At 39.7% G+C, this 26,861-nt stretch overlaps 1 protein-coding gene across 1 annotated transcript; it reads right to left on the bottom strand.

The window, feature by feature from the left end:
• Nucleotides 1-8,422: 8,422 nt before the first annotated feature.
• On the bottom strand, nucleotides 8,423-24,922 carry LOC121921667 (cytochrome P450 2A4-like). The gene is made up of 6 exons (XM_042450054.1): nucleotides 24,788-24,922; nucleotides 18,352-18,528; nucleotides 15,588-15,729; nucleotides 10,843-11,030; nucleotides 10,422-10,563; nucleotides 8,423-8,850 (listed from the first exon to the last, which is right to left on the bottom strand). Exons 2-6 carry the CDS (start codon nucleotides 18,505-18,507, stop codon nucleotides 8,669-8,671), a joined length of 810 nt encoding a protein of 269 aa, XP_042305988.1. The 5' UTR covers nucleotides 18,508-18,528; nucleotides 24,788-24,922; the 3' UTR covers nucleotides 8,423-8,668.
• Nucleotides 24,923-26,861: the final 1,939 nt, after the last annotated feature.

Below are 26,861 nucleotides of genomic sequence, written 5' to 3'. Positions count from 1 at the left end.
ATGAGCGGGAGATGAAAAAGTTAGTGGGACAGGCCAAACCTTCTGAGTCCATTCAGCAAGACAGAGAAATATTTGAGGTTCCTCTGCATTTTCTTCTCTTGCTAGTGGGGAGAAATGACAACTGATCATAAGGAACAGAGGAAAACCTCAGATGTTTGTGTAATTATATTTGGTTAGACTAGTGTTTCCCCATCTGCAAAACAACAAGAACAAAAAGTACAAACATGTTCTTTCAAATTCTGATATTCTTATCTTCAAACAAATTGTACAAGTTTTGGAACATTTAAAAAGTGTTCTATAAATGCAAATGCTGTTCATATTTATTACTCCCATATTTAAGATCACCAGAGTGAAAATGAGAGACAGCCCCTGTATCTTTAATGGATCTGTAGGAGCGGGAATGCAAAAAATGAATACAACAAAGTGGAGAGAATAGAAACAAGGAGCTGAATTATCTATCTCTGCTTTCTATCTGTTCGTACAGCCCAGGATGGCCATATTTCTACACCCCTGCCAAGATACTCATATGTTCTCAAAAATGGAACCACATTTGATTGTCTGGCCAAGGGCACGGAAGGTTTATCTGGAAAAAACCATCTCCTAGGCTGCTGCCATACTGCAGAATTAATGCATTTTGACAACATTTCAACTGCCATGACTGAGTACTATGGAATCCTGGAATGTGTAGTTTGTTGTGGCACCAGAGCCCTCTGACAGAGAAGGCTAAATGGATTACCAAACTACAAACCCCAGAAATCCATAGCATTGAGTCATGGCAGTTAAAGCAGTGCAAAACTGCATTAATTCTGCAGTATGGATGCAGCCATAGTCAAAATCTTACACCCAACACTCATTTCTGAAAGAAGGAATGCCATTATGTACCTTCAACATGTCTGCTAAGTTTCCCAATTATACTACTGAAATACTGGAACATCCCTTTCCCCAGACAAGGTTCTGTCTTTTCCAGCATGCCACCCTCCAGTTGGCAAGGCAGGAAATGTCTGTGATAGGAAAAGGAGCATAAAAAGAGGAAAGGGAGGGAGTTAGTCTGCAACAGCTTAGGATGATTTCTAAATGTCCAAATATCCCTTGATATATTCATCAAACTAGATATGCAATATTAAAGTAGTAGCATAAGTGGATTTGGTTTGCAATGGCATCCATAGCACTGGGATAAGTACTATGGGGGCATGTGTCTACAGCTGCATGGGAAAAATGGGAGATAGAGGAGCTTACTAGGGATGCGCATCCTCCTCATGCATTCCAGACAGGCATCAGCAAGCCAAAGAAGGGTCCTGCTAGATCAAATAATATCAAATAAACTCATCTTTTTTGCGTTTACTTGAAACACCCCCTTCTTGTCACCTAATCTTGGGGACTCTCTAGATCTTCTCTCTGTGTTGCAAAATTCATGAAGCATCATCAGTCACAATCAAGCCTCATTTCCTGGATAGCTAAACAAATATTTTACTTTGGAAGCCTTTCCGTATTCTGTTGTATGGTAATCAAACTTTTTTTAAATTTAACTTTATTATTAAAAGACATTAATACAAATTCATACATACATACCAAAAGGTTCCAAGAAGCCTTAGAGGGAGTTATGATTGGGAACGATAGCGATTCTGTCAACACCCTGGTACATAACTGGAATAACATCCTTACCGGGGTAATAGACTCTACCGCTCCCGAGCGTCCTTACCAGCCCGCTCCAAATAGAAAACCCTGGTACACGGAAGATCTTCACCGGATGAAGCGGGCTAGGCAACGACTAGAGCGCCACTGGCGGAAACATCAGCGCATATCTGACAAGGCACTCCATGAGAACATATTATGATCCTACAGAGTGGCAATCAATGCAGCAAAGAATTCATTCTGTGCTGCATGGATTGCATCGGCAGAGTCTCGTCCAGCAGAGCTGTTCAAGGTGGTTAGGGAACTAACACAACCGCCAATCACCCTGAACCCTCTATTAGGACCATCTATAGCCTGCTGCGACACTTTTAATGACTTTTTTGCTGATAAAATCTCTCAGATAAGGGCTGATCTTGACGCTGGTCTTCTGACAGAATCACGAGAAGAGGTGTCCAGTGACTATGGAAACAAGGTTATTCTGGATCGATTTGAGTGTGTAAATACCGAGGACATGGACAAGCTCCTTGGCTGTGTGAAAACGATGACATGTCCTCTCGACCCTTGCCCATCTTGGTTGACCGTTCAGGGAGGAGATGCTATAAAAACTTAATTACATCTTATAATTACTGCATCTCTTCAGGAGGGTATATTTCCATCCACCTTAAAACAGGCAATAGTGAAACCACTTTTAAAGAAACCCTCCCTAGACCCCCTGCAGATGTGTAACTACAGACCGGTTTCCTTATTACCATTTCTGGGCAAGGTGATCAAGAGGACAGTCGCCTTTCAACTCCAAGCCGTCTTGGATGAAACCGATTATCTGGACCCATTTCAAACTGGCTCCAGAGCGGGATACGGAGTTGAGACTGCCATGGTTGCCTTAGTCGATGATCTCCGTTTGGGCATTGACAGGGGTAGTGTGATCCTGTTGGTGCTCTTGGACACCTCAGTGGCCTTCAATACCATCGACCATGGTATCCTTCTGGAACGCCTGAGAGAGTTGGGTATTGGTGGCACTGTGCTCCAATGGCTCCAGTCCTACCTCACGGGCAGATTCCAGATGGTGAGGCTGGGGGACAGTTGCTCTCGTAAAAGAGAGCCGACATCTGGCGTCCCTCAGGGCGCCATTCTGTCCCCTATGCTATTTAACATTTACATGAAGCCGCTGGGACAGATCATCCGGAAACATGGAGCACAGTGTTATCAGTATGCTGATAACACCCAGATCTATCTCTCTGGTTCTAACAGATACAGTGACTAGGGAAGGCACCTCTCCTCTGGATGCCTACCTGGGGTCAGTAATGGGCTGGATGAGGGAAAACAAACTCAAGTTGAATCCAGAGAAAACAGAGGTACTCGTGATAGGTACCCCAAGTCCAGACAGAAGAATTTGCCATCCAGTCCTGGACGGGGTCACACTTCCCCTAAAGGACAGAGTTCGTAGTTTGGGAGTACTCCTGGACTCATCCCTACAGTTATCATCCCAAGTGGATGCGATGGCCAGGAGTGCTTGGTACCAGCTTCGGCTGATGTGCCAGCTGCGTCCCTGTCTGGACCGAAAGGACCTTGAAACAGTAGTACACGCACTGGTAACCTCTCATTTAGATTTCTGTAATGCGCTCTACATGGGGCTACCTTTGTATCAAGTTCGGAAGCTTCAGTTAGTTCAAAATGCTGCAGCCAGATTGGTCGCTGGATCCTCAAGGCAAGACCATATAACACTGGTACTAAAATCTCTTCAGTGGCTGCCAATTAGCTTCCGGGCCCAATACAAAGTGTTGGTTATTACTTTTAAAGTACGACATAATCCGCCCCGCACCCTCAGAACAACAGGGAAGTATCTACTTGAGCATCCCAGGGTAAGATTACCATCTACCCATCATAGAACATTCTTGGCCATGGCCCCCACACATTGGAAAAAGCTCCCAGAAGAGATACGCTGCATCCCTACATTGGAAACCTTCAAGAAGGCATTAAAAGCTTATCTCTTCCAATTAGCATATCCTCCCAACTCGTGGTAAAGTCTACCCCTCTACAGAAATTAAATTAAGACCCTAATTAGGACTGGCACATTGCATGTTTTGTAGATAGATATCATTTTTTTATAAATTGTTTTTATTAATTATTGTTGATATTATAACAAATTGTATTTTTAACTGTAATTGTATATTGTCTTGTTTTATACTCTGTTGTAATCACGCTTCGATCCACCGGGAGAAGCAGGAAATACAAATAAAACGTATTATTATGCAATTTCATTCTTGACATAAACATATACATAAATACAAATATAAATGAAGAATAAAAGAATACCATCACCTTCTTCGCAAATACGAGCCAACTACAGATTCCCTTTCCAAACTCACTCTCCTTTCCTCTTCTCCTTTCGTCCCTTTCATCTATCCCAACCATCTATCTCTTTTAGCTTCCTATCTCTTCTTTCATCTTCACTAACACCTACCTTCTCCTACATACTCAAACCTTCAACACTTAATCTTTCTTCTTAACATTACAACCTTCTATTCCTTTCTTGCTAGTTCTCTCTATTCTTCATCTTCCAATCATACTTTCCCTTTCATACTGACTTCCTTCCTACCAGTATCTGTCTCATTATTGCTCATTTCTGACTTTCTTAGATTCAATCTTATCCTTGTGGATCCAATCTCCCTTTATAATTATTGCAAACTCATTACTGCTACCTTGCCCCATTTTACTTCAAGAAATTCAGTTACTTTCCCCCATTCTTAAATAAATTGTTCTTTAGGTCTATTTCTTATAGCATGCGTTAATTTGTCCATCTCCATCCCATCATATAATTAACCATTCTTCTTTTGTTGAGCTATCTTCACATTTCAATTTTTGTGCAAAACAAATTCGTGCCAGGGTAACCATGTAAAATTCAATATTTTCATTTTTGCCCTCTATTTCATAATTCAATATTCCTAATGAGTAAAATTCTGGTTTTAATTGTATTTTTTCTTTAATAGTTCAGTAATTTGATCATTTATCATCTTCCAATATCTTTTTGCCCATTTAAATGTCCACCAACAATGGTAAAAAGTGCCTATTTCTTTTTTACATTTCAAACAGAGGTTCTTTTTCGTTTTGTAAATCTTTGCAATTTTTTCTGGTGAGAACTAACACTGATAAAACATTTTATAAAAATTTCATCTTAAATTCTGAGAGACTGTGAATTTAATATTATCTTGCCAAAGTTTTTCCCATTGAGACATCTGAATAGCGTGCCCAATGTTTTTTGCCCGTTTAATCATTTGTTCCTTGACAATTTTTTTCTTCCATTTCATATCATATAACTTCCCAATTAGTTTGTTTTTCTTTTCTATTAGAATTTTCCCTAAATCAGATTTACCTTCTTCTAATTCAAACCCATACGTTTTATAGTCCATTGTATACAGTATCTTTCAAAAAATTGTCTCTGTGTAAACCAGTTAATATCCCATCCTTCTTTGTTCAATTTTTCTCTTGTTTTTAATTCGAACTTGCCATCTTTCTTTTCTAAAATATCTTCATATCTCTACCATTTTACTACTCTAACCATTTCCTTTCCATAAAATGCTTCATGGGGGGATATCCATCCCTCCATTTCTTGGTATTATCCTTCTTTTATATTTATTCCACACTCTGATCAAGGCTTTCATTATACAATGATTTCCAAAGACTTTATTTTGCTTGTCTTTCCCGTAGGCTAAGTATGCATGCCATCCATATCTTGCGCATCTCCCTCCAACTCCAACAATCTATTGTTCTTTAACATAATCCATTCTTTTATCCATAGCAAACAGCATGCCTCAAAATTTAATTTTAAATTTGGGAAATTTAAACCTCCTCTTTCACATGAGTCCTGTAATACTTTTAATTTGATTCTTGGTTTCTTCCCTCTCCAGATGAATTGAGAGAGATCTTTGTTTCAATCTTTGAATATCTTATCAGATGTTATAATTGTTATCATTTGAAAGAAGAAGAGAATCTTTGATAATATGGTCATTTTAATCGTAGATATTCTGCCCATTAGGGATCAATTCAATTTGTTCCAATTAATCAGATCTTTCTTTATTTTTACTCCACAAATTTTTATAATTGTTTTCAAATATTTCTGCGGGGTTTTGTTTGTTTGTTTGTTTGTTTGTTTGTAATTTGTATTCCCAAATATTTAATTTCCCCCCTACTTTTATACCTGAATTTGCTTCCAATTGTTTTTCTCCTTTTTCCTTTACATTTTTGGTCAGGCTAGCTGATTTGTTCTTATTAATTTTACATCCTGTTATTAGTCCAAAACCATCTAATTTTTCCAAGATTTTTCCTATATTTTCAATTGGATCTTCCATTATAATTATTACATCATCAGCAAAAGCTCTAATTTTGTAATTATGTTTTTAAATCTTAGTCCCTCTTAAACTATTATCTGTTTTTATATCTTTTATAAATAACTCCATAATTAGAAGGAACAAGAGTGGCAAAAGAGGACAACCTTGTCTTACCCCTCTCTGAATTTTTATAAATTTTATCTTCTCTCCGTTGATTCTTATTTGAGCCTTTTGGTTTTTATAGATCTTTCTCATCCAATTAATAAAATTATTCCCTATCTTGATTTTCTTTAATAGTTCCAGTAATGTATCCCAATTTATCAAATCGAAAGACTTTTCAAAGTCCCCTCCCCCCCCAAAAAATCCTAATTTTTTGTTGCAATGTTGTTCATAATACTCTAAAATGTCAATTACAATCCTTGCATTTCCCCTCATATGGTGTTTTGGCAGAAAGCCCCTTTGTTCCTCATCAATCAAATTTTCTAAACATTTTTTTAACCGGTTGGCTAGAATAATTGAAAAAAATTATAATCATTATTGAGTAGTGATATTGGTCAGTAGTTTGATGGGTCTTGAGTATCTTTATCTTCTTTCGGTATCAAGATGATTTCTGCTTCCCTCCATGAGTCCAGTATGTTTCCTTCCAGGGCTTCATTCATTACTTATTGTAGTGGACATCCTAATTCCTTGCTAAACGTCTTAGAAAATATAGTCGTTAAACCATCGTTACCTGGCACCTTTCCCAGTTTGCACTGACTTATTGCTTCCCAAATTTCAGTCTTAGTTATTGGTTGACTCAATTGCTGTTGTTGTTCTCCTGACAAGTTTCCAATTTCATGTTTATCTAAATAATCTCTAATTTCTTCCTTCTTGATTACTGAGTACGAGTCAAGTATGGTAATCAAACATTTGGCTTTCCACAGAACCTCAGCAACTTAGGGGCTATGAGACTGGCATTTTTGGCCAGCCTGGGGGCGGAGTCAGGGCAGGGTGTCTACATGACACACAGCCTGACTCTGCCCCCAGATCAGCATGACACCATGCACTGCACCACACAAAACACGGTGTCACAGTGCTCCTCTGGTGCTGCATCCAGGGCACAAAAAGGGTAGGACAGCTGTGAAAGAACTAGAAAAGATCCTAAAATGAAAAGATATAGGACTGAGCACAAATGTAAGAATCATACAAGCCATTGTATTCTCCATCACCATGTATGAATGTGAGAGCTAAACAGTTAAAAAAGAATATCGGAAGAAAATCAGTTCATTGTGGTGTTGGAGAAGAGTGTTGAGGATTGCATGGGCAGCCAAAAAGACAAACAAATGGGTCCTAAGCAGATCAAGCCTGAACTCTCCCTGGAAGCCAAGATGACAAAACTTTAGGCTGGTTTACTTTGGGCACATCATGAGAAGGCATGAACCATTGGAAAAAACAATAATGCTAGGAAATGTGGAAGGAAGTAGAAAGAGGGGAAGGTTGCATGCTAGATGGATGGTCTGTATTAAAGAGATCATGAGTTTGAGTTTGTAGGAGCTGGGCAGAGCAGTGAAGGACAGCGGGTCTTGGAGATGTCTCATTAGCAGGGTCATTATGGGTTGAGACTGATGTGAGGGCAGTTAATAACAAAAGTTTAAAAAGGGACGTGTACAGCATAAAAAATGTAAAGGGGAGCGAGATCACCAAAGAGGAATTCAAACAAATAGCTAGCGTGTGTAGGGGGGAAGTCTGGTAAGCTAAAGCAAAGAATGAGCTCTGGCTTACTGGAGAGGTTAAGAACAATAAAAATGGATTGGGGGGGGGATGCCCATAGCAAAAGGAAGAAGGAAGTAATATGGACATTGCATGCAGAAGGTGGCAAAATGTTAACAGAGGACAGAGAAAAAGCAGAACTACTCAAGAGCTACTTTGCCTTAGTCTTCTCACAAAAGGAAAAGAGTGAGACCTGAGAAAAATGGAGCAGATGTTGGAGAAGGAGAAATGCAGCACAGAATAAGTAAAGTGTTAGTACAGGAATACATGTTTAATCTAGATGAATTCAAGTCTCCAGGACCAGATAAACTACATCCAAGGGTATTAAAAGAACTCTCAAATGTAATCTCAGAGCCACTGGCATTAATCTTGGAGAATTCCTGGAGAAAAGGAGAAGAGTGGCAATGGGCATTTCAAACACATACATGCACACATTTTGTATATGTCTAGGATTCAGTATATCCTTAGTGGGGTTATAGACTTCAATGAAGGAAGCATGTGTCAGGGATGCTTTTTCTCAAAGTGCTTCATTATTAGCTGAGAAAGACATCATTGGTATGATTCCCTGTGGCAAGATAGAAGGCTTTTCTATCAACTACTCAGTAAGAAGACTTTCTTTCTCTATACTCTTTTATTTCTGAAGAATACAGACACAACTCCATATGTTAGCTTGCTCCATATGTTAGCTTTCGAAAATGATCTTCAGAGTACTTAGCTATGTTGTATGTTTTAATAAGTATAAAGAGACAGATAAACAGATATGGAGAAAAACAAAGAATAGCTCTGTTTGCCTGCTGTGATTAAGCAACATTTAACATCTAAGACTGAGGGTGTCATGCCTATGTGAAATTGCAAGTTGTTGCAATGAAGGACAGAAAGCCCCAGGACCTCTGCTTTACCAATTACAAATATTTTTGGTTTCATCCTTTCTGCTTTTTTTTTTTTTTTTTTGAGTTACAACATCAAAATAAACGTTTAGTAGCTTGTATTTGGCTCTTCAGATCCTTGTTTCTTTTAAAGCAAGAAAAGAGATCCATATCTGTTGCTTCTCCAACCAGCTGGAAGTGGAAGTTCTGGAGCAGAGTGGTGAAGAACAGGAATAGCTCCATCCGGGCCAGTGCTTCCCCAGGACATGCCCGCTTCCCTGGAAAAGAAGACGACAGAGCAATCACCGGAGAGTGTTATAGTGTCTAGGAAACTTATGTGTTGGAAGTTGCAGGCCATTAATTAAAACGGAACCATGATGAAAAACAGCAGGAAGGCATGCATCAGTCTCTATCCAATCTCTGTCAGTATTTCATAAGGCTATGTAAGTTCCCCTCCCAATTCAATTCAGGGCCTAATTTAATAGTTCAAATCCTGACCAGATTTTACTGGGACCACTTCAAACCTGATATGTCTTGATCCAGAATGTGAAGATCTCAAGATTCGAAAATCCACATTGTTAACCCATTGATTTCCACAGGGATATCAAAATGGCCATAACTTATTATTATTATTATTATTATTCACATATGTGGATGTAATTTGGATCTAATTAGCTGGTAAAGATGAGATGAATCCTTTCAAAATGAAGACAGCTTCAAGATTTTTTTGGTTCACACATCTTTGAACTCTATTATTAAAAAAAACAAGTAGAGTTTTTAAAAAATATTGTCATCTGTGAGCATGTTCATTAATGTTTTGTCCTGGCACAGTTGGCATGATATCTGCTGTGCTTGTTGAGAGACTCACCAAGAAGAATTTTGCCAGATGCCAAAATATGGTGTAGAATAAAGTATGGCTCACTTTGGTGTGAAGGGTACGGACCGCTCTGGGTAACACCCCACAGAGGAGTGTACACATGGTGAAGTGGTATACCCAGTAGGAATGGTGTGGCTGCTGGACTAGTGTTAATGATCTACACAAACTTCGCTTAGTGGTTAAGATGCCAGTTCTGAAGGTCAGACAGTTGGTAATTCAAGGCCCAAGCACCACATGACAGAGTGAGCTCCTGACATTAGTCTCAGCTTCTGCCAATCTAGCAGTTTAAAAGCATCTCAACCTTTCTAATGCCGTGACCCTTCAATACAGTTTCTCATGTTGTGGTGACCCCTAACCATAAAATTGTGGTGTCTTGGTTCTTAAGACCATTGGAAATATGTCTTAACCACTTAGTGGCATCTTACCCACTAAGCCAAGATTGTGTAGATCATTAACACTAGTCCAGCAGCCACACTATTCTTAGGCGACCCCTATGAAAGTGTTGTTCAACTCCTAAAGGTGTTGTGAGCCACAGGTTGGGAACCACTGACCTAAATGCAGATAGATAAATATGTACGACTTCAGTGGAAGGGTAACAACATTTCATGCAGTCATGTGGCCATATAACCACCAGTGACATCTTTGACCATGCTGGCTCCTTTGGCTTAGCAACAAGGATGAGCATCACCCCCTACATCCAGTTATGACTAGACATTCATGTCAACGGGAAACCTTACTTTTTTCCCTTTGCACAATGAAACACTTTACTATAATCTATAAAGCACAGACTGATTTTCTTTTCCATGCTATTGTTCACCAACTTCTTGACTATGATGTAAGAAAGAGAGGTAGTGAGGAAACTCAGAAGAGAACACCCTGCCCTGTTGCTTGCCTCCTGTGATTACAAAATCACTCTTGAAGTCCCAATCTCTAGTCAGTATATAGTGTGACTATTTAGACCCATGTACTCACCTGCTGAAAATGGCATGAAGGCATCTTTCTTCTTAAACTGACCCTTCTCATCCAAGAAATGGGCTGGGTTGAACTCCTGTGGAGTTTCCCACATCAGGGGGTCAAAATGCACAGATGTGAAGTGTGGAATTATAACAGTGTCCTTTAGGGAAGAAAGCAAATAATAGGACATGAATTGTTTCAGCTTCATACAAATCTGCAAAACAGCCTCCCATTCAGAAAGGCAGTAAGTTATAGACAAAGATGAGTAATTTTATGTCATGGAAAATTTCCCCATAAATGTGGGACAGGGCAGCATCACCATGTTTGTGCAAATATAATTAAGTAGTTCTTGTACCAGCTTGAATTGTGGAAGTTCATAGCCATTTTGTATGATTTCAAAAGTCTATATTTTACACATTAAATTTGGGAATCACTGTACCTGGGGGATTGTGAAGCCCCTGAATTCTGTACAACAAGTTGTAGAGCGTGCAAAGTTCTCAATGTTCATTCTCCTGTTTCGTTGAACCTCATGGATAACAGCATTAGTGAAGGGCATCCTCATCCGGTCTTCCATCCTTGGGGGACGACTGATACCTATGACCTCATTGATCTCTTCTTGAACTTTTGCTGTAATTAAAAACAATCAGAAAACTTAATTCCAGAATTCTGGTGAGAGCATTCCTGCTAGCAGCACTGGAGATTCAGATCTGAAGGAAAACTACAACTTCATAAACAGGTTAGCACAAACAGCCTTCTGGATTGTTGCCCATTTTTATAGACAGCATACAGGTATGAAACTTATTGGCAGGCAAATAGTTCATCCTTCCTTGAAATCTTTCCCTCTAACAGACTAATTCATATTTCTAAAGAGCTGGTGCTTTTCAACTTAGGGAAAAAAGATAAAGAGAGGAAAGCAGAATAGTGTTTTATAAAATTATTACTGGAGCATGGTATCAGTGGAAAAGAATGTTGTTTTGCATGTTAGAGAACTAACAAATCATAATCAGTTAATTAAGGTGGATTTTTAAATTTTTTTTCCAAATATTACATTAAAAACATACATAATCTTCTACCACATGATTCAGTAGTTTCCAAAAAGGAGGAGGTAAATTAAATGTTAATTCTCCCATCTATTCAAATCTTTACTAACACTCTTTCAGACTTTTTAATTATTATCAGATAACTATTGATTCTTAGGTGTTATAGTTAGTCCCAAACTTCTTACTTTCTCTACAATTTCATATTCTGTTTTATTTACTGGTCCTTCCTTTTCTAAAGCCCTCATATTTTTCATTATTATTTTAGTTTTCTCTGTATAAAACCCACAAATTTGCCATACTCTTTCAGCTTCAGTAACAATGTCCTATCCCATTAAGTGGATTTTCTAATATTACAACTCAATCATCAGCAAGTGTCTTAAGCTTATATTCTTTTTACTGAATCTTAACTCTCCTTATTTCTTTTTCATTCCTTATCTCTGAGTTCAGAATTTCCAAGGTCAAAACAAATAATAATGGTAAAAATGGGCATCCCTAGTGTCTATTCTCATTTGGATATAATCAATTCACCTGCCTTGAATTACATTTTGGGAGAAAGGCAGGATATAAATCCAACAAACAAACAAGCAAACATCATTTTATCATTATTAAGGCCATTCCTCAAATTAATCTCAACTGCTACATATCTTCCCTTTTCATCAGCTAAAATTAATTTTGGCAATAATTTCGTTTTTTTTTTCCATAGATAACGATCCCATTGTTTTTTGTTTGTCCCAGAGATATAAATTCCTCTCACAAACTTTTTGTTTTAACAATTGATCATGCCTTTTTCTAATTGAAATTTCCTGGAGACAAGTCAGAATCATAGAGTTGGAAGAAACCACAAGGGCCATCCAGTCCAACGCCCTGCCATGCAGGAAATCCGAATCAAAGCACTCCCGAGAGATAGCCATCTAGCATCTCTTTAAAAACATGTGGAGACTCCACCACACTCTAAAGGAGTGTATTCCACTGTCAAACAACTCTTACTGTCAGGAAGTTCTTCCTAATGTTGAGATGGAATCTCTTTTCTGTAGTTTTTACATCCTTTGTTCCATGATCTAGCTTCGGGAGCAACAGAAAACAAGCTTGCTTCATCCTCAACATGACATCCCTTCAGATATTTAAATAGGGATATCATATCACCTCTTAATCTTCTCTTCTCCAGGCTAAACATACCCAGCTCCCTACGTCACTCTTCATAGGGCATGGTTTCCAGAACTTTCACCATTTTGGTTGCCCTCCTCTAGACTCACTCTAGCTTGTCAACATCCTTTTTGAATTGTGGTGCCCAGAACTGGACACAGTATTCCAGGTGAGGCCTGACCAAAGGAGAACAGAGTAGCACTATTACTTCCCTTGATGTAGACACTATACTTCTTTTGATTCAGCCTAAAACCCCATTGGCTCTTTTAGCTGCCACATTGCACTGTTGATTCATGTTCAACTTCTGGTCTACTCGGACTCCTAGATCCCTTTTGCACATACTGTGGTCAAGCCAAGTATCCTCCACCCTATATCTATGCCTTTCATTTTTTTTGCCCTAAGTGTAGTACCTTACATTTCTCCCTGTTGAAATTCCTTTTGTTAGTTTTGCCCAGTTTTCTAATGTACTACAATTATTTTGATCTTGTCCTCTGAGGTATAAACTACTACTTCTAATTTAGTGTCATCTGCAAATTTGACAAGCATGCCAACTATTCTTTCATCTAAGTCATTCATAGAGATACTGAATAGCACTGGGCCCAGGACAGAACCCTCTGGCATGCCACTGATCACCTCTCTCCAGGCTGAAGAGGAACCATTGCTCAGCACCCTTTCGGTTCAGCCATTCAACCAATTATAACTCCAGCTAACATTTGCATTGTCTAGCCCACATTTACTAGCTCGTTTGCAAAAATATAATGAGGGACCTTGTCGAAGCCCTTACTGAAATCAATATGCTATATCCACAACATTCCCTTCATCTACCAAGATGGTAATTTTATTTTATTTTTTAAAGATGGTAAGATGGCATAACTTGCTTTTCAGAAGCCCATGTTGACTTTTTGCGATTATGGCAGTCCTGTAAGTGCTTACAGACTCTCTGTTTAATGAGCTTTTCTGGTTATCTTTCCTGGTATTGATGTCAGGATAGCCAGGCGGTACCATATATATTGAACTATAAGTCGACCTCATGTGTAAGTCAGTGACAGGTTTGGGGGCCAAATTATGGATTTTGCCAACACCCATGGATAAGTCTAGTGTAGAACTTGGAGGCTCCTTCAGTGTGTGTTTGTGTCTATGTGGCAAGAGGGACTCTAATTGAGGCTTTTTGCTTCAGCATTTCAACCTTCGTTTCAGCCTTCACTTCCCAGACAGCAATGGCATGAGCAGGAGAGGGACTCTTTGTTTAACAGTTTCTGCTTGGCTCAGGAAAGAAAGAAACTGCTCTCCCCACCATATGGTTAAATCTGAAAGAGCTGCTATCACATTATCATACTGACCAATAAATAAATCGACCTGGGATTTTGGGGTCAATTTTTGGACATAAATTTCTCAGCTTATAAACAAATATATACGGTAATTGTTTGGGTCCTCTTTTTACCCCCTTTTGAAGATGCGGACAACATTTGCCCTCTTCTAGTCCACTGGAACTTCTCCTGTTCTCCACGAATTCTCAAAGATTATTGCCAGTGCTCTGAGATTACTTCTGCCAGTTTTTTTTAATACCAGATGATGTCGTTCATCTGGCCCTACAGACTTGAACTGCATAGATAGATAGATAGATAGATAGATAGATAGATAGATAGATACATAGATAGACAGACAGACAGATTCTGATTTTTCTCTGAGTTCAGTCCTTTTATATTCCATGTGATATATTTGCTTTCCATTACACTATAATTGAGTTTATTTATTTCTAAATTTCCCCCGCCTTTCCCTCCTCCTTAATGCAACAGTGAATAATTTAATTTGTTTTCTTCCTACTCCAAAAAAGGAGTTTTACACAATTTTACACCATGGTTCATACTTTGGCACTTACATGGAGAAAATTCACTAGCATAAAACTTTGCATGGCATTCCTGCATAGAACATTTAATTTGGAGCAGAAAATGTGAATTCTGAAGAAAATATAGACTCCCACACAAATTATGTGGGAGTGGGTTGGATGCTAAACACATACATTTTACGTAAACATGGATTCCTGTTCCGAAAAAAAATGTAGTGCAGCTTTTCCATACAATAACCAATATTTCTGCAGAAATCAGTGTATTTTATGCAGGATACACATGTCATATCACAAAACAAGTTTTGATCATGCAAAAACCATATGTATATTACTCAGACACATTTACTCCAAGTCCTAAAAGGTGAAGAATCTTGTGGCTGGTGTCCTGTTGCTCAACACTCTTTCTTCATTAATAATGTAAATATTAATTAGCATTCATCACATTCTTGTGAAGTAATTACTTCCAAATTACTTCTAATATTAAAAACAAGAGTCTGAGGACAATGTTAGGAAGGGGAGGCTTCTGACACTCGTGGTTTTTATGAAGCTTCCCATATCAAAGGTATTTGGCTGGGTACTCTGATGGGAATTGTTGGAAATTTTGTCTGATCCAGCATGATTTCTATTAATTTTGTTACATATTTAAATGGTATGAAGCAGAACCCAACCATTTACCATTCACCCGCCCACTCATACAGACAGAATTGAAGTGAATTCTCTACCAACCACTGGCTTCATATACATATATCACTAGTATCATCAACTAATGTAGGGAGCCACCATGGGTCATTTTACTAACACCACATGATTTCATATTTGTTTTGTCAACCATTAATTCTACTGTTCAAGCAACATATCTCCAAAATTCATGGCTTCTTATTAATTCTGTTCCATTTTAAATTTTGGTTGCAATGAAATGGCCTCTGTGAAAGGCAATTCTGAACAGTGATTACAGAAAGATGTGCTGACAGCCCTCTAAAGTAGTTTGATAACAAATGAGTTATCCATTTCTTCCTGTCCTTCATACACCCACAGCTGGGACAGGACCCTCATGAAAACTTCCCAGACAGGAGAAATTTCCTCTTCTTTCTGTGGCTGTTGGCAGAATTCATAAAAGTCTCATCACCTTTGCAGTTCCTTCGAATACCTGTTTACCTTGAATGTGTGGCAATCTAGCCATCACTAAAATTGCAGCGCTCAAAGCGTTAGTTGTGGTTGTCGATCCAGCAACAAAGAGCACAAACACACTCATGACTATGTCTTCTTGGTTGTAAATCACCTCACAAGAGTTTTTTTCCTGTGAATATACCAAAGGAAAGGGGGAAGAATGAAAATTTCTGCTTCAAAGAAAAACAGGGAATGTGAATCATCTTATACTGACTCAACTAATATAATAGAATATTGTTTTATGTTGTTCTGTGATATTGTGATATAGATCTATAAATTTTATTCTGTGATACTGTATCACATTAACCTCCCCTTCCCCATTAATATTGTATTTAATATAATAACTTGTATTTTTTTAAAGAAAAAACGTGACTCATTTTAAAATGCAGAGAAAAACTATTTGTAATTCAACCTAGACAATGAGGAAATTGAAATAGTTTAAATAGAATTCCCAGACTTTGGATCAAACATTGACCAGAATAGAGACTGCAGTCAAGAAAGCAGAAGAACACTGGGAATGGGGAAGGAAGCTTTGAAAGAACTAGACAAGATCCTAAAGTGCAAAGATATGCAACTGAACTCTAATCATTCTGACCCACTATGTTCCCCATCACCATGTACGGATGTGAGAGCTGGACAGTAAAGAAAGCAGACAAGAGGAAAATTAACTCTTTTGAGAAGTAGTGCTGGAGAAGAGTACTGAGGATACCATGGACAACCAAAAAGACAAACAAAAATAAAGCCAGAAACTTCCCTGGAAGCCAAAATAAAGCCAAATTAAGGTTCTCATACTTTGGCCCCATCATGTGAAAGCATGACTGATTAGAAAAGGCAATAGTGCTAGGGAAGGTGGAGAGCAGTAGAAAGAGAGGGACATTACACACTAGATAGTTAGACTCAGGGAAGTCATGGGTATGAACCCACAAGATTTAAATAGAACAGTGGAGTAGGAGGGCTTGGAGAGGTCTTATCCACAGGTCACCCATGAGTTGGGGATGACTTGAAAGCAGTTAACAACAACAATGCACGTGTAGCTAAAATACAGTTGTCCCTCTGTATTTGCGGGGGTTAGGGGAACAAGACCCCTGCGAATATGGCAATTCACGAATACCACAAGGCCCCACCCAACACCCAGTCAGCTGTCCGGAGCACAGGAGAAAGTGGGCGGAGCCAGTGCATGCACTGCCCATTCCCCTTTTTCTTTGCCCGGGACCAGCTAGTCCCAGGCAAAGGAGAAGGGGAGCGCGGCGCATGCGCTGCCCAATCCCTTTCTCTGTGCTTGGACTCAGGAAGAGAAGACTGAGCAGGTGTTGCAGACGCCTGCCCACCTTCCCTGTGCTGGGACTCAGCTGATAGCCAAATTCACTTTATTTTGTGATAACTCTCATTTTTTTCTGTTTCCCCCAGGGTTCTATAAGGTGGGATTGCTGCCTGTGGTGCCTTGGAGAAAGAGCTGCTGCCTCACCTCTCCCCTCACCCCAAGATCATGCCGATTTTAATATATGGTTATTTTGCTTTTGGAAAGGGAGTTAAGCACAACATTGCCCATTCCTCAGGGAGATAGCATTCGTGGGATTTGATACTGCTGGCAAATGTGTGGGAACATGTTTCGGTTTTTGAACCATATATTTACTGGAACAGCGCTATGCATACATAATGATCTCTACGTGCCTGCTCTTCCCAAAAGCCCCATGAGGCACTGGACCTCATAGGCAGTCCAAAGCTCCCACCTCCTAGCCATCGCAAAAGAGGTAGAAGCTAAGGGTTTCCATGCTTTTGAGCTGCGGGACACTCCCCCCCTCCTTTTGTGGACATCACAGTATGTCCAATTCTCCTTTATTTCTATTCACTTATCTCCACTGTAAACATAGCTGAATATGAAATGCAACTTGGGTCCCCCCCCCCATTTTCACGTTATTATGCACGGAATATAAATAAATATAATCCTCCTTGCAAAATGGCATATATTTCCCTTTTATTCTGGGATGGTTTAACTTTGCTTTAATGTCTCTTAATACCGAAATTAGCCCCAGTGTGATCAACTCCTAGAGGCTTACATGCTCAGACATGCCTATGAGCATCCAGATGTCTTCACAGAGTATGCCTGGTAACCAGAGATGCTGGTTCAGTGGCAAACTAGAATCACAGAATGTTAGAGTTGGAGGAGGCCCCAAAGGCCAACCAGTCCAACTCCCCTTCTGCCATGCAGGAACTCACAATCAAAGCATTCCAGGCAGATGACCATTCAGCATATGTTTAAAAACATCAAAAAAAGGAGACATCAGTACTCTCCAAGGCGGCATGTTCCATTGTCAAACAGCTCTTGCCATCAGGAAATTCTTCCTAATGTTTAGGTGCAATCTCTTTTCCTGTAGTTTGAAACCATTGCTCTGTGTTCTAGTCTCTGAAGCAGCAGAAAACGAGCTTGCTCTATCATCAATATGACTTCCCTTCAAATATTTAAACATAGCTATCATTTCACATCTTAGTCTTCTCTTCTCCAGGCTAAACATACCCAGCTCTCTTAGCTACTCCTTATAGGGCATGGTTTCTAGACCTTTCACCATTTTGATCACTCTCTTCTAGACATGCTTTCCTTGTAGAGGTTCCCCAGCTTGATCCTTGGCTTCTCCTGGTAGAATTAACAAAAAATCATGCCCAAATTCCTGGACAACTACTGCTAATTGTTTTGAACAACACTAGGCTAGATGGACTCACAGTGTAAGGCAGCTTCATGTGTTCTGGTACCTACCTTCTCCAGTTTGATAAGAAAGCAGTCAATATAGTCACGGGGATTCTCAGGGTCCAGTGTCAGGCTGTGAGACTTTATCTCCTCACGGATGTAGGCCTGCAGTTTTTTACAATCAGCAAATACCTTCTGGTGCGGTCCAGGCAGGTAATTCATCATTTGTGGGAAAGAGCTGTACAACTGGGATACAAATTGTATCTTTACATTTTTGAGTCAAACCTTTGAGTCCAGCCACCCCCAAAGGGTGTACCTAAATGTAGCTCCAAAGGTAACAGAAGAATTTGTTTGTTTGTTTGTTTGTTTTTAAATGACTTTATTGGAAAGAGGATCTGAGGAAGGTTCTAACACAGGACATCACATTGATTGCTAAAGAGAAGTGCAGAAATGTTTGTTATCATTTCCATGGAAATAAGTGGAATGTAGGAATGAGTATGAAATCATGGAAGCTATTTTAAAAAAGGATCCCTTCCCCCCCCCCCCCCGCCCCCGGTTCTCACTGAAGGACCCTTTGCACATGCAAAGAATGGACAAAATGTATAAGCCCTTCCTTTGTATATTGCCTATAGCCTCCATATTAAGATGAAACCCAGTTAAGATGACTATTTTGCCAAGTGGGAACCATTCTGTTTCACCATATTCTGTTCTAATAGTACCCTCTTGTCCTACATACAAATTTCTTATCAGGAATCAAATATAGTGGCACTCCCATATCTTGAAGAGGATTCCATAACTTTTTGTGATCTATGCAGTCAAAGGCTTTTCTATGGGGTGGTACAGACCGCCCCAAACGGATGGCCTGCTGGCAACCTAATTCCCTTCGGAGCAAAGCCGCAGCTGCCAAACCACACAGCTTCCCTCAAGAGTAAAAAGAACCTGGAAAAATGGGTTCTTTTTGTGCCTTAGGGAGACATCACGAGTGTGCCATTGGCGCACTCACGACATAAGTGACGTGCGGCGCCATGAGGTGCTTACATCACTATGGTGGTGTCTCTGTACATGGGACGCCACCATTGTTACACTGCCACTCCGTACTAGGATTAGGGACTGTGCAGTTGCCACGGAGTCACTAACCCTAGTATCATCGGGAGTACGCCGCATTTGGGTGGTCTGTACCGCACCCAATATCTATAAAGCACATGCTGATTTTCTTCTGGAATTCTTTGGTGAGCTCCATAAGCCATTGTATATTTGCTGGGAGGACCCTAGTGCCTCTTTCTTTCCTGAGCCCATTTGAACCTCTGGGATTCTTTCTCCATTTATGACTAGAGTCTATACTGCAGAACTCTGAGCATAATTTTGCTTACATGGGAAATTATTGCTATGGTCCGATACTTGCTACAATCTTTTGTGTCTCCTTTTTTGTGGATGAGGATTATTTCCAGATTGTTGGCCAGCTTCTTGTTTTCCATATTTGTTGCCATATTTTAGTGAACACTAGATCTGGTTCTGTCTATTTATTATTGCAGTTCAATGGATTAGAATATATTCCAGTTCAGCTGTTTCTCTTTCCAATTACCTGGTGGTGCAGTGGCTAAATGCCTGTACTGCAGCCACTCACTCACAAACCATAAGTTTGCGAGTTCAATACCAGCAAAAGGGCTCAAGCTTGACTCAGCCTGCATCCTTCTGAGGTCACTAAAATGAGTACCCAGATTGTTGGAGGCAATTAGTTTACACTTTGTAAACTGCTTAGGGAGTGCTTAAGTGCACTGATAAGTGGTATAGAAATGTACTTGCTATTGCTATTGCTATTGCTATTGTATTTTATATATTTTAATTTTTGTTATTTTGTTCTAGAGTAGTTACTTGAAGGCCAGCAACTATGCACAGGAAGATCAAAATATTCTGTCACTGTAATGCTTCTGAGTTTCCCTCTTTCTGCTCTTGCTGAGCAGAATGGGACCTACAGAGAGCAGCTAACAAACTATCTGCCGCCACCCATTAATTTGAATTTCCTTTTATAGCAATGGTGCTGGGAAACCACTTGCACTTTCCATCATTATCATGAATGTTGCTCATTTAAACCTTTGCTACCTGGGAAGAAGGCTATTTGTCCACTCTGATAATGGTCCCCCACAATGTGTGATAATGGAGCCCATTATCACACATTACTCTAGGTATTACCATTTCTAATATCAAATGTGTGCCTGTTTATCCTTTTGATAGGAATGACACTGTAGAACTGAGGATGGGCATACATTTCTACGCCACCTTTCATGAAGGGAGCCTACATGGCTATGGCATCCTAACTATGGAAAGTCCTCCCTTTGGACCTCTGACTGGTGCCAATGCTGGTTTCTTTCTGGGGCCAAGCTAAAACATGGATTTTTAAAGATGTCTTTGGGAATTAATTTATTTCAAGGTGTTCGTGCTTTTAAACTGTTGTAGCTTTTAAAGTGGTTTTAACTGTTCCTTCCTATAATATATTTTTATCTTATTTAAATTATTCATTATTTTTATCTGGGAGTGTTTCAAATTGTTTAATTGTATATCACTGTGAGATCCCATGATAAAGGGCAGGATACAAATGTTTTAACATAAAAATAACATAAGAATTAGCCCTAGCCCTTTCACAAAGTAAGGTGGTAGGAAGGGTGGCTTGCAAAAGAACAGGTTTATAACACAGAAGGAACAACCTACCATGCCTAAGTAACTCTGAAATAGGGAAGTTAGTTGCTCTGCAATGAATACGTGCCCTGCAACAGTCTCGTTTTGGTAGTCAAACCGGCTCCCAATGACAACAGAGCACAGTACATTAGAAACAGAAGTTGTGATGCAGTTTCGTAAGTCAAAGGTCTTCCCTGCAAGTAAAGGAGATCACAGTAAGTGTTTCTGGACAGAATAGATTCCATCTTCCTCAGGTCCCCAATAAAAATTAAGGAAACTCTTTAAAGCAGATGAGGTTGAATCATTGCACTTTCCCCTGCCCCTCTGTTTCAAGAATATAATGTCAATTAAACTACTTAAACAGTAACCTATGACAGTCAAAGGCCTAAACTCTGTTCTTCAGCCTGATTTGCATAGAGTTGGTCAATGAATGGGATTTACCAAGAGTTTAATCTCCATTCAACGGTTGGTTGAACAGGTCTACTGTAGTTGAGACTAACCAATCGGATGCCAACCATGGTCTGTTATTCCTTCTATCTTCTAGGTTTTTGATTCTTTGGCTTTTGTCTGCAATGCAGCTGCAGCTTGATCAGAAGACCAGATGGAACATGGGGATTCCAGTTCTACTACCATGGCTGCATCTTGTCAAATCCTGGGATTTGTAGTTTGATGAGGCACTGGCTGAGAATTCTAAAGATCCCCCCCCCCCCCCGGTAAACTGCAAGATACCATGAAACATATGCTCGTTGTTGGAATGCACCAAGGAATTCCAGAAGAAAATCAATGTGTGCTTTATAAATTATAGGAAACATTTGACTGTATAGATCATGAAAAACTATGGATGGCTCTTAAAGTCATGGGAGTTCCAACATATCTAATAGTCCTGATGAGAAATCTATACAGAGACTACTGTTAGAACAGAATATGGAGAAACACAATGGTTCCCAATTGGCAAAGTGGTCAGGCAAGGATGCATTCTATCAACCTATTTGTTCAGTTTGTATGCACAGAATATCATAAGAAGAGGAGGAATGAAGATAGGAAGAACATCAACAAACTAAGATATGTGGACAACATCATACTACTAGTGGAAAACATCACAGACTTGGAACAATTCACAAGGAAGGTAGAAGAAGAAAGTGCAAAGACAGACTTAATACTGAACATAAAGAAAACAAAATAATGACTATGGAGGAACTACATAAATTCAACATAGACAATGAGGAAATTAAAATACCATATATACTCGTGTACAAGTTGAACTCATGTATAAGTTGAGGGGTGGTTTTAGGGCCAAAATCATGGATTTTGATATGAACCATGGATAAGTCAAGGATAAAACTTAGGGGAATATAACAAAGGATATAAAGAGAGAAACAGTACTTCCCTTTCTCTTTCTCTTTCTCAAGACCTCTCCCAACCAGCTAACACCAACTACCTGGTGCTGGAGCAGAAGTTTTTAACACTGAATTGAAAAGGGAAGGAACTGAAGGGAAATGGGGTGTTTGTTTGATGGGTAGAGAAGGTTGACATCGGATTGCAAAAGGAAGGAACTGGAGGGAAATGGGGTGTTTTTTGGGGAGAGAGATCCAGATGAGCAGGAGGATGGGGAGAGAAGGTTTTAATATCGAATTGAGAATGAAATCACCTCTTTCACATAAACACACACACACATACACACACGCCTGCCTGGACAGCTCTTTCAGATGCCTCTCTGGGGCATCACAGAGAGTAGAGCATCTGGTGGTGGTTCTTTCAGGACTTTTTTAAGCATTATTACTGTATTGACCCATATATAAGTCAACTCAGGATTTTAGGGTCAATTTTTGGACATACATTTCTTGACGTATAGTCAAGTATATATGGTAGTTAAAGACTTTCGATACCATGGATTAAACATTGATCAGAATGGAGATTGAAGTCAAGAAATCAGAAGAGTGGAAATGGGAAGGGCAGTTTTGAAAGAACTAGATAAGATCATAAAGAGTAAAGATATACAAGTGAACACTAAAGTTAGAATCGTCAAAGCCATTATATTCCCCATTACCATGTACAGGTGTGAGAGCTGGATAGTGAGGAAAGCAGATAAGTATGGGAGAAGCCTGGATCAGGTACATGATGCCCAGATCGGATACTGGATGCCTACTCCCTGGGCATGGGGTGTGCGATAAAGTCTGCCTATTGAAATTTACATCCTGCATCTAGTGGGGGGTGGGGTGCAACGATCTCCTCAGTTTGAGTGAAAAGTAGTTTTAGACTGGGGTCTAAGAGGAGCGCAAAAAGGAAAAAAGTTGGAGTGGGGTTTGAGTTAGACTAGGGTTGGAATGAGAGAAAGGAGTTTGAATTGAGTGATTGGTAAGGGTCTGATTTAGCTTGAGAGGAGACAATGCTCAGTTTTAATGTAATATATAAATAATCTGCTGTGCTATGTTTTGTTGTTGTTGTGTGCCTTCAGGTCATTTCTGACTTATGACAACCCTAAGGCGACCGTATCTTGGCAAGATTTTCAAAGATTTGCCTTCCTCTGATGCCAAGAGGGTATGACTTACTTATAATCACCCAATGGGCTTCATGGCTAGGAATCAAATCCTGGTCTCCAGCGTCATAGTCCAACCATCAAATAATGTGCTACACTGGCTCCTGAATGTTATGTTTTACTTCTGTAAATAAAATTTTGTTCTAGTTTTTATACACTTTGGTGCCCTGCAGTTGCTATCATTCTGAGAGCATGCTTTCAGACAAGGTATTGGTGGTAACAGCATTGAAAGCAGCGTGGTAGTGGTGGTGATGGTGGCCTGTTGACAATAAAAGTAACATAAACCCTCATAGAAACCTTGAGGGCATTTAGACTGACTCTACAGTTGAGGACACACAAAGGGAACCAGAGAAAGTCCATATGGGTGTTAGAGGTGGGGATCAGGGAAAGCCCTCACATCAAGTGTTTTCAGAGAACATTGTGGAAGTCTTGATATTGGGTGGGTTAAAAGTTAAAAAAAAAAAAACCACAACAACACCACATTTGATGGTCACAGTAGTGGGATATAAGAAAAGATACCCACATTTAGTGTAGACAGCAGTGGGATACAAGGTGAAATCACCAGAGAGACAGTCACTGTTTCTAGCAGTGATGGTGAACCTTTTTGGTTCACCATGCTGGGGGCAGAGCCTCTGACCTCCGGGGGTGGGGCCGCATGCCATAGGTGGGGCTCCCACCCTCTGGAGGCGGGGCTTCCACACCCAGGGTTGGGGTCTCTGGGGCGGGGCTTTCCCCCACACCCTTTCCCGGCCTCCAGCTGTCTCTGAGAGACAGCTATTTATTTACTATATGCTGTACACCGCTTTGATCGTAGGAAAAGCGGTCTATAAATAAACAATTTATTTATTATTATTTTATTTATTTATTTATTTACATTATTTATAGAAGTCGAGGAAAACTAGGGGAGGGGTGACAGGCACATGCCTGATCCTCCTGCCCTTCCCTTGGCCTCCAGCTGTCTCTCAGAGACAGATGGGGACCAGTAAGGGCCTGTGGGGGGAGGAGCAATGGGCCCGCGGCATATCCTCTTCTGCCTTCTCCCTTGCCCCATGCCTGGAGAAATGGCATTGTGTGCCACCCATGGCACGCGTGCCATAGGTTCGACATCACGGGTTTATAGTCATGAACTATCTCACAGGATTGTTTTAAAACTAAAGAGAGTAGGAAGAGAAATATTATCTTCCTCTGATATCATGCAAGGAAAGGCCAGATGGAAAAATGCTCTACATGTTCCCTGTAACTTTCCCTTTTCTGGAGGGCTGTATTTTGTTTCAAATAAACTAGAGAAGCAAGAACCTTGTGTGGTTGCTGTTATATGTTTCACCAAGCAAAGCGCTTCCTCCTGCACCCTCTCAGACATAGTTTTCTTCCCCATTCCAAAGTCCCTCAGGGTGGAAAGTGTGAACCGGCGCAAGTCCCTCCATTTTGCATCCTCTTGGATTATCAACCCTAAAACCAAAGAGATTAAAAGGTCATTTTATCAGTTCTCAACATTCAGCAACCAGCAGGAAATTTATGTGAGCAATGGATAGCCTTGATCAGTGTGGTATTCTTTCTTTTTCCGTGTGTGTGTGTGTGTGTGTGTGTGTGAACAAGTTACTTTTGTAAGTACTAGGGATATATTTTGCTATTATGTTTCTTCTCAAAGGCAGCAATCATTAATCTTAACAATTTTCTTCCCACTGTAAAAACATCATTGAGAACCACACTGTTTTTAAAGCCTATTCACAATTTGGGACTTATTCTGTGCAAAATTCACACATGATTGTTTTGCAAAAAGCAGCATTTTTTATGCAGAAATATTACTTCCAGTGCTGTAAATACTGTTTTTGTGCAAAACAGCCATATTCCATTTTTACACTGAATAAATCCCCCAAATGCAAAAATCGTCTTTATTCCAGGATTCCTCTGATCAGGGTTTCTCAATATTAAAAAACAAAACAAAATCCCAAACCTTTTTAAAAACCATTTTGTGAATATTTTCAAATAATTTTCCATCCAGAGTGTAGACAGAAACTCCCAGGCCAAAAGAAGTAGCTTTCTTTCTGAAAATAAGTTTCACATGTAGTTTTGTACAGATCCACCTACCCATGCAGGCAACATAAAATAATTGTAATTTATTTGTAAATACGTTTTTCCCTTATAAATATTCTATATTACTCAACAAAGAATGTGCAAGCATTCCTTGCATGGACATTCTTTATTGGGTAAATAGCAACAAGAGTAATGACTGAGTAGTCTAATGGGTGGAAAAGGGGGCATTTGATTCCCCTTGCTGCTACTGCCACTGTTACAACAGAAAGCACCAATGGGGCCTTCCCTTGAAATGGAAAGATTAGCTTCAGAGTGCCATCTCCAATGTACACCCCATGATGCCAAAACTTCTCAGACTTCCCTAGAACTATTAGTTATATAACAAACCTCAGACCCCAAGATTTACCAGCAGAAACCAGGGGCAAAACACATATGTACAATTCAAGAACAGGGTAACTCTGACCACATTATAAGCCTAGGGATTTGTTCTCAGTTCCACAACTGAACTGGGGTTTTACAAAATTCACCTATAGTCGCACAAATTGTGAGTATAAATGGAATTAAAAAAAACAAATATTATTAAATGTTCTTGAAATTTGCTGATCTCTTGCAAATCATGCAAAGCTCTACTGATAGAACCCAATCTATTGATCACCCCTGTTTTAGATGCTGAAACAAAAATGGGAATAAATGAAGGAAAGTCATATAGTCCACCTTGATTCTTCGTCACCCGGTTTGAGAAGGGGATGGGAGGACGACCACCAAACTCTTCAGCATGATCCACCAAAGCATCCTTTACTACCTCATATCCACAGAGCACAACCACAGGCTTAGGGCCCATCCAAATAGTAAAGATAGGACCATATTTCTGAACAAGCTGGAGACAAAATCAAAAACAAATCTGGTTAATAAGACAGTGAATTCTCCTTTGGCATAATTATTTAAAGTATGGTTGCAATATTTCTTAGACTAGGATAGCTCCCACCAAACAATCTAGTATAATCAACCAAAATACCACGCACATTTTATCTTGTTATATCCAGAGAGCACAGATGTAGGATTTGGTTCTAATCCCTAACTGAACAGAGGACCATGTCTCTTAATAAGATGAGGCTAAAACCCTCTTCAGAGTGATAATCCTGTGGAATGGTTACATTATTGGGAAACAAAATGTTGCTGCTGAGGGCTTGGGTGTGATTGATGGTTGGGTGGGGGTGGCCAAGTAGATTCACATCAGATTTGTAGGCCTTGGAATATTAAGCGGAAAATGCTAGCAGGTTAAGAGTTAAATGTTAGATTGATCATATTACACATTGCCTGTTACTTGTGCTTAGTG

This window comes from Sceloporus undulatus, chromosome 2 (genome assembly GCF_019175285.1).
Source record: "Sceloporus undulatus isolate JIND9_A2432 ecotype Alabama chromosome 2, SceUnd_v1.1, whole genome shotgun sequence".
Classification (NCBI taxonomy): Eukaryota; Metazoa; Chordata; class Lepidosauria; order Squamata; family Phrynosomatidae; genus Sceloporus; species Sceloporus undulatus.
The sequence above is the reverse complement of the archived record's forward strand: the minus strand, read 5'-3'. Positions and strand labels throughout refer to the sequence as shown.

Excerpts from the sequence above, each read along its gene's own strand:
- LOC121921667 (XM_042450054.1), bottom strand. The coding sequence starts at position 18,507 with ATGATGAATTACCTGCCTGGACCGCACCAGAAGGTATTTGCTGATTGT. Across the intron at positions 11,031-15,587 it reads TAGATTGCCACACATTCAAG|CAAAAGTTCAAGAAGAGATC; the intron begins GTAAACAGGTAT and ends TTTTAATTACAG. Across the intron at positions 8,851-10,421 it reads CTTCATGCCATTTTCAGCAG|GGAAGCGGGCATGTCCTGGG; the intron begins GTGAGTACATGG and ends CTTCTTTTCCAG.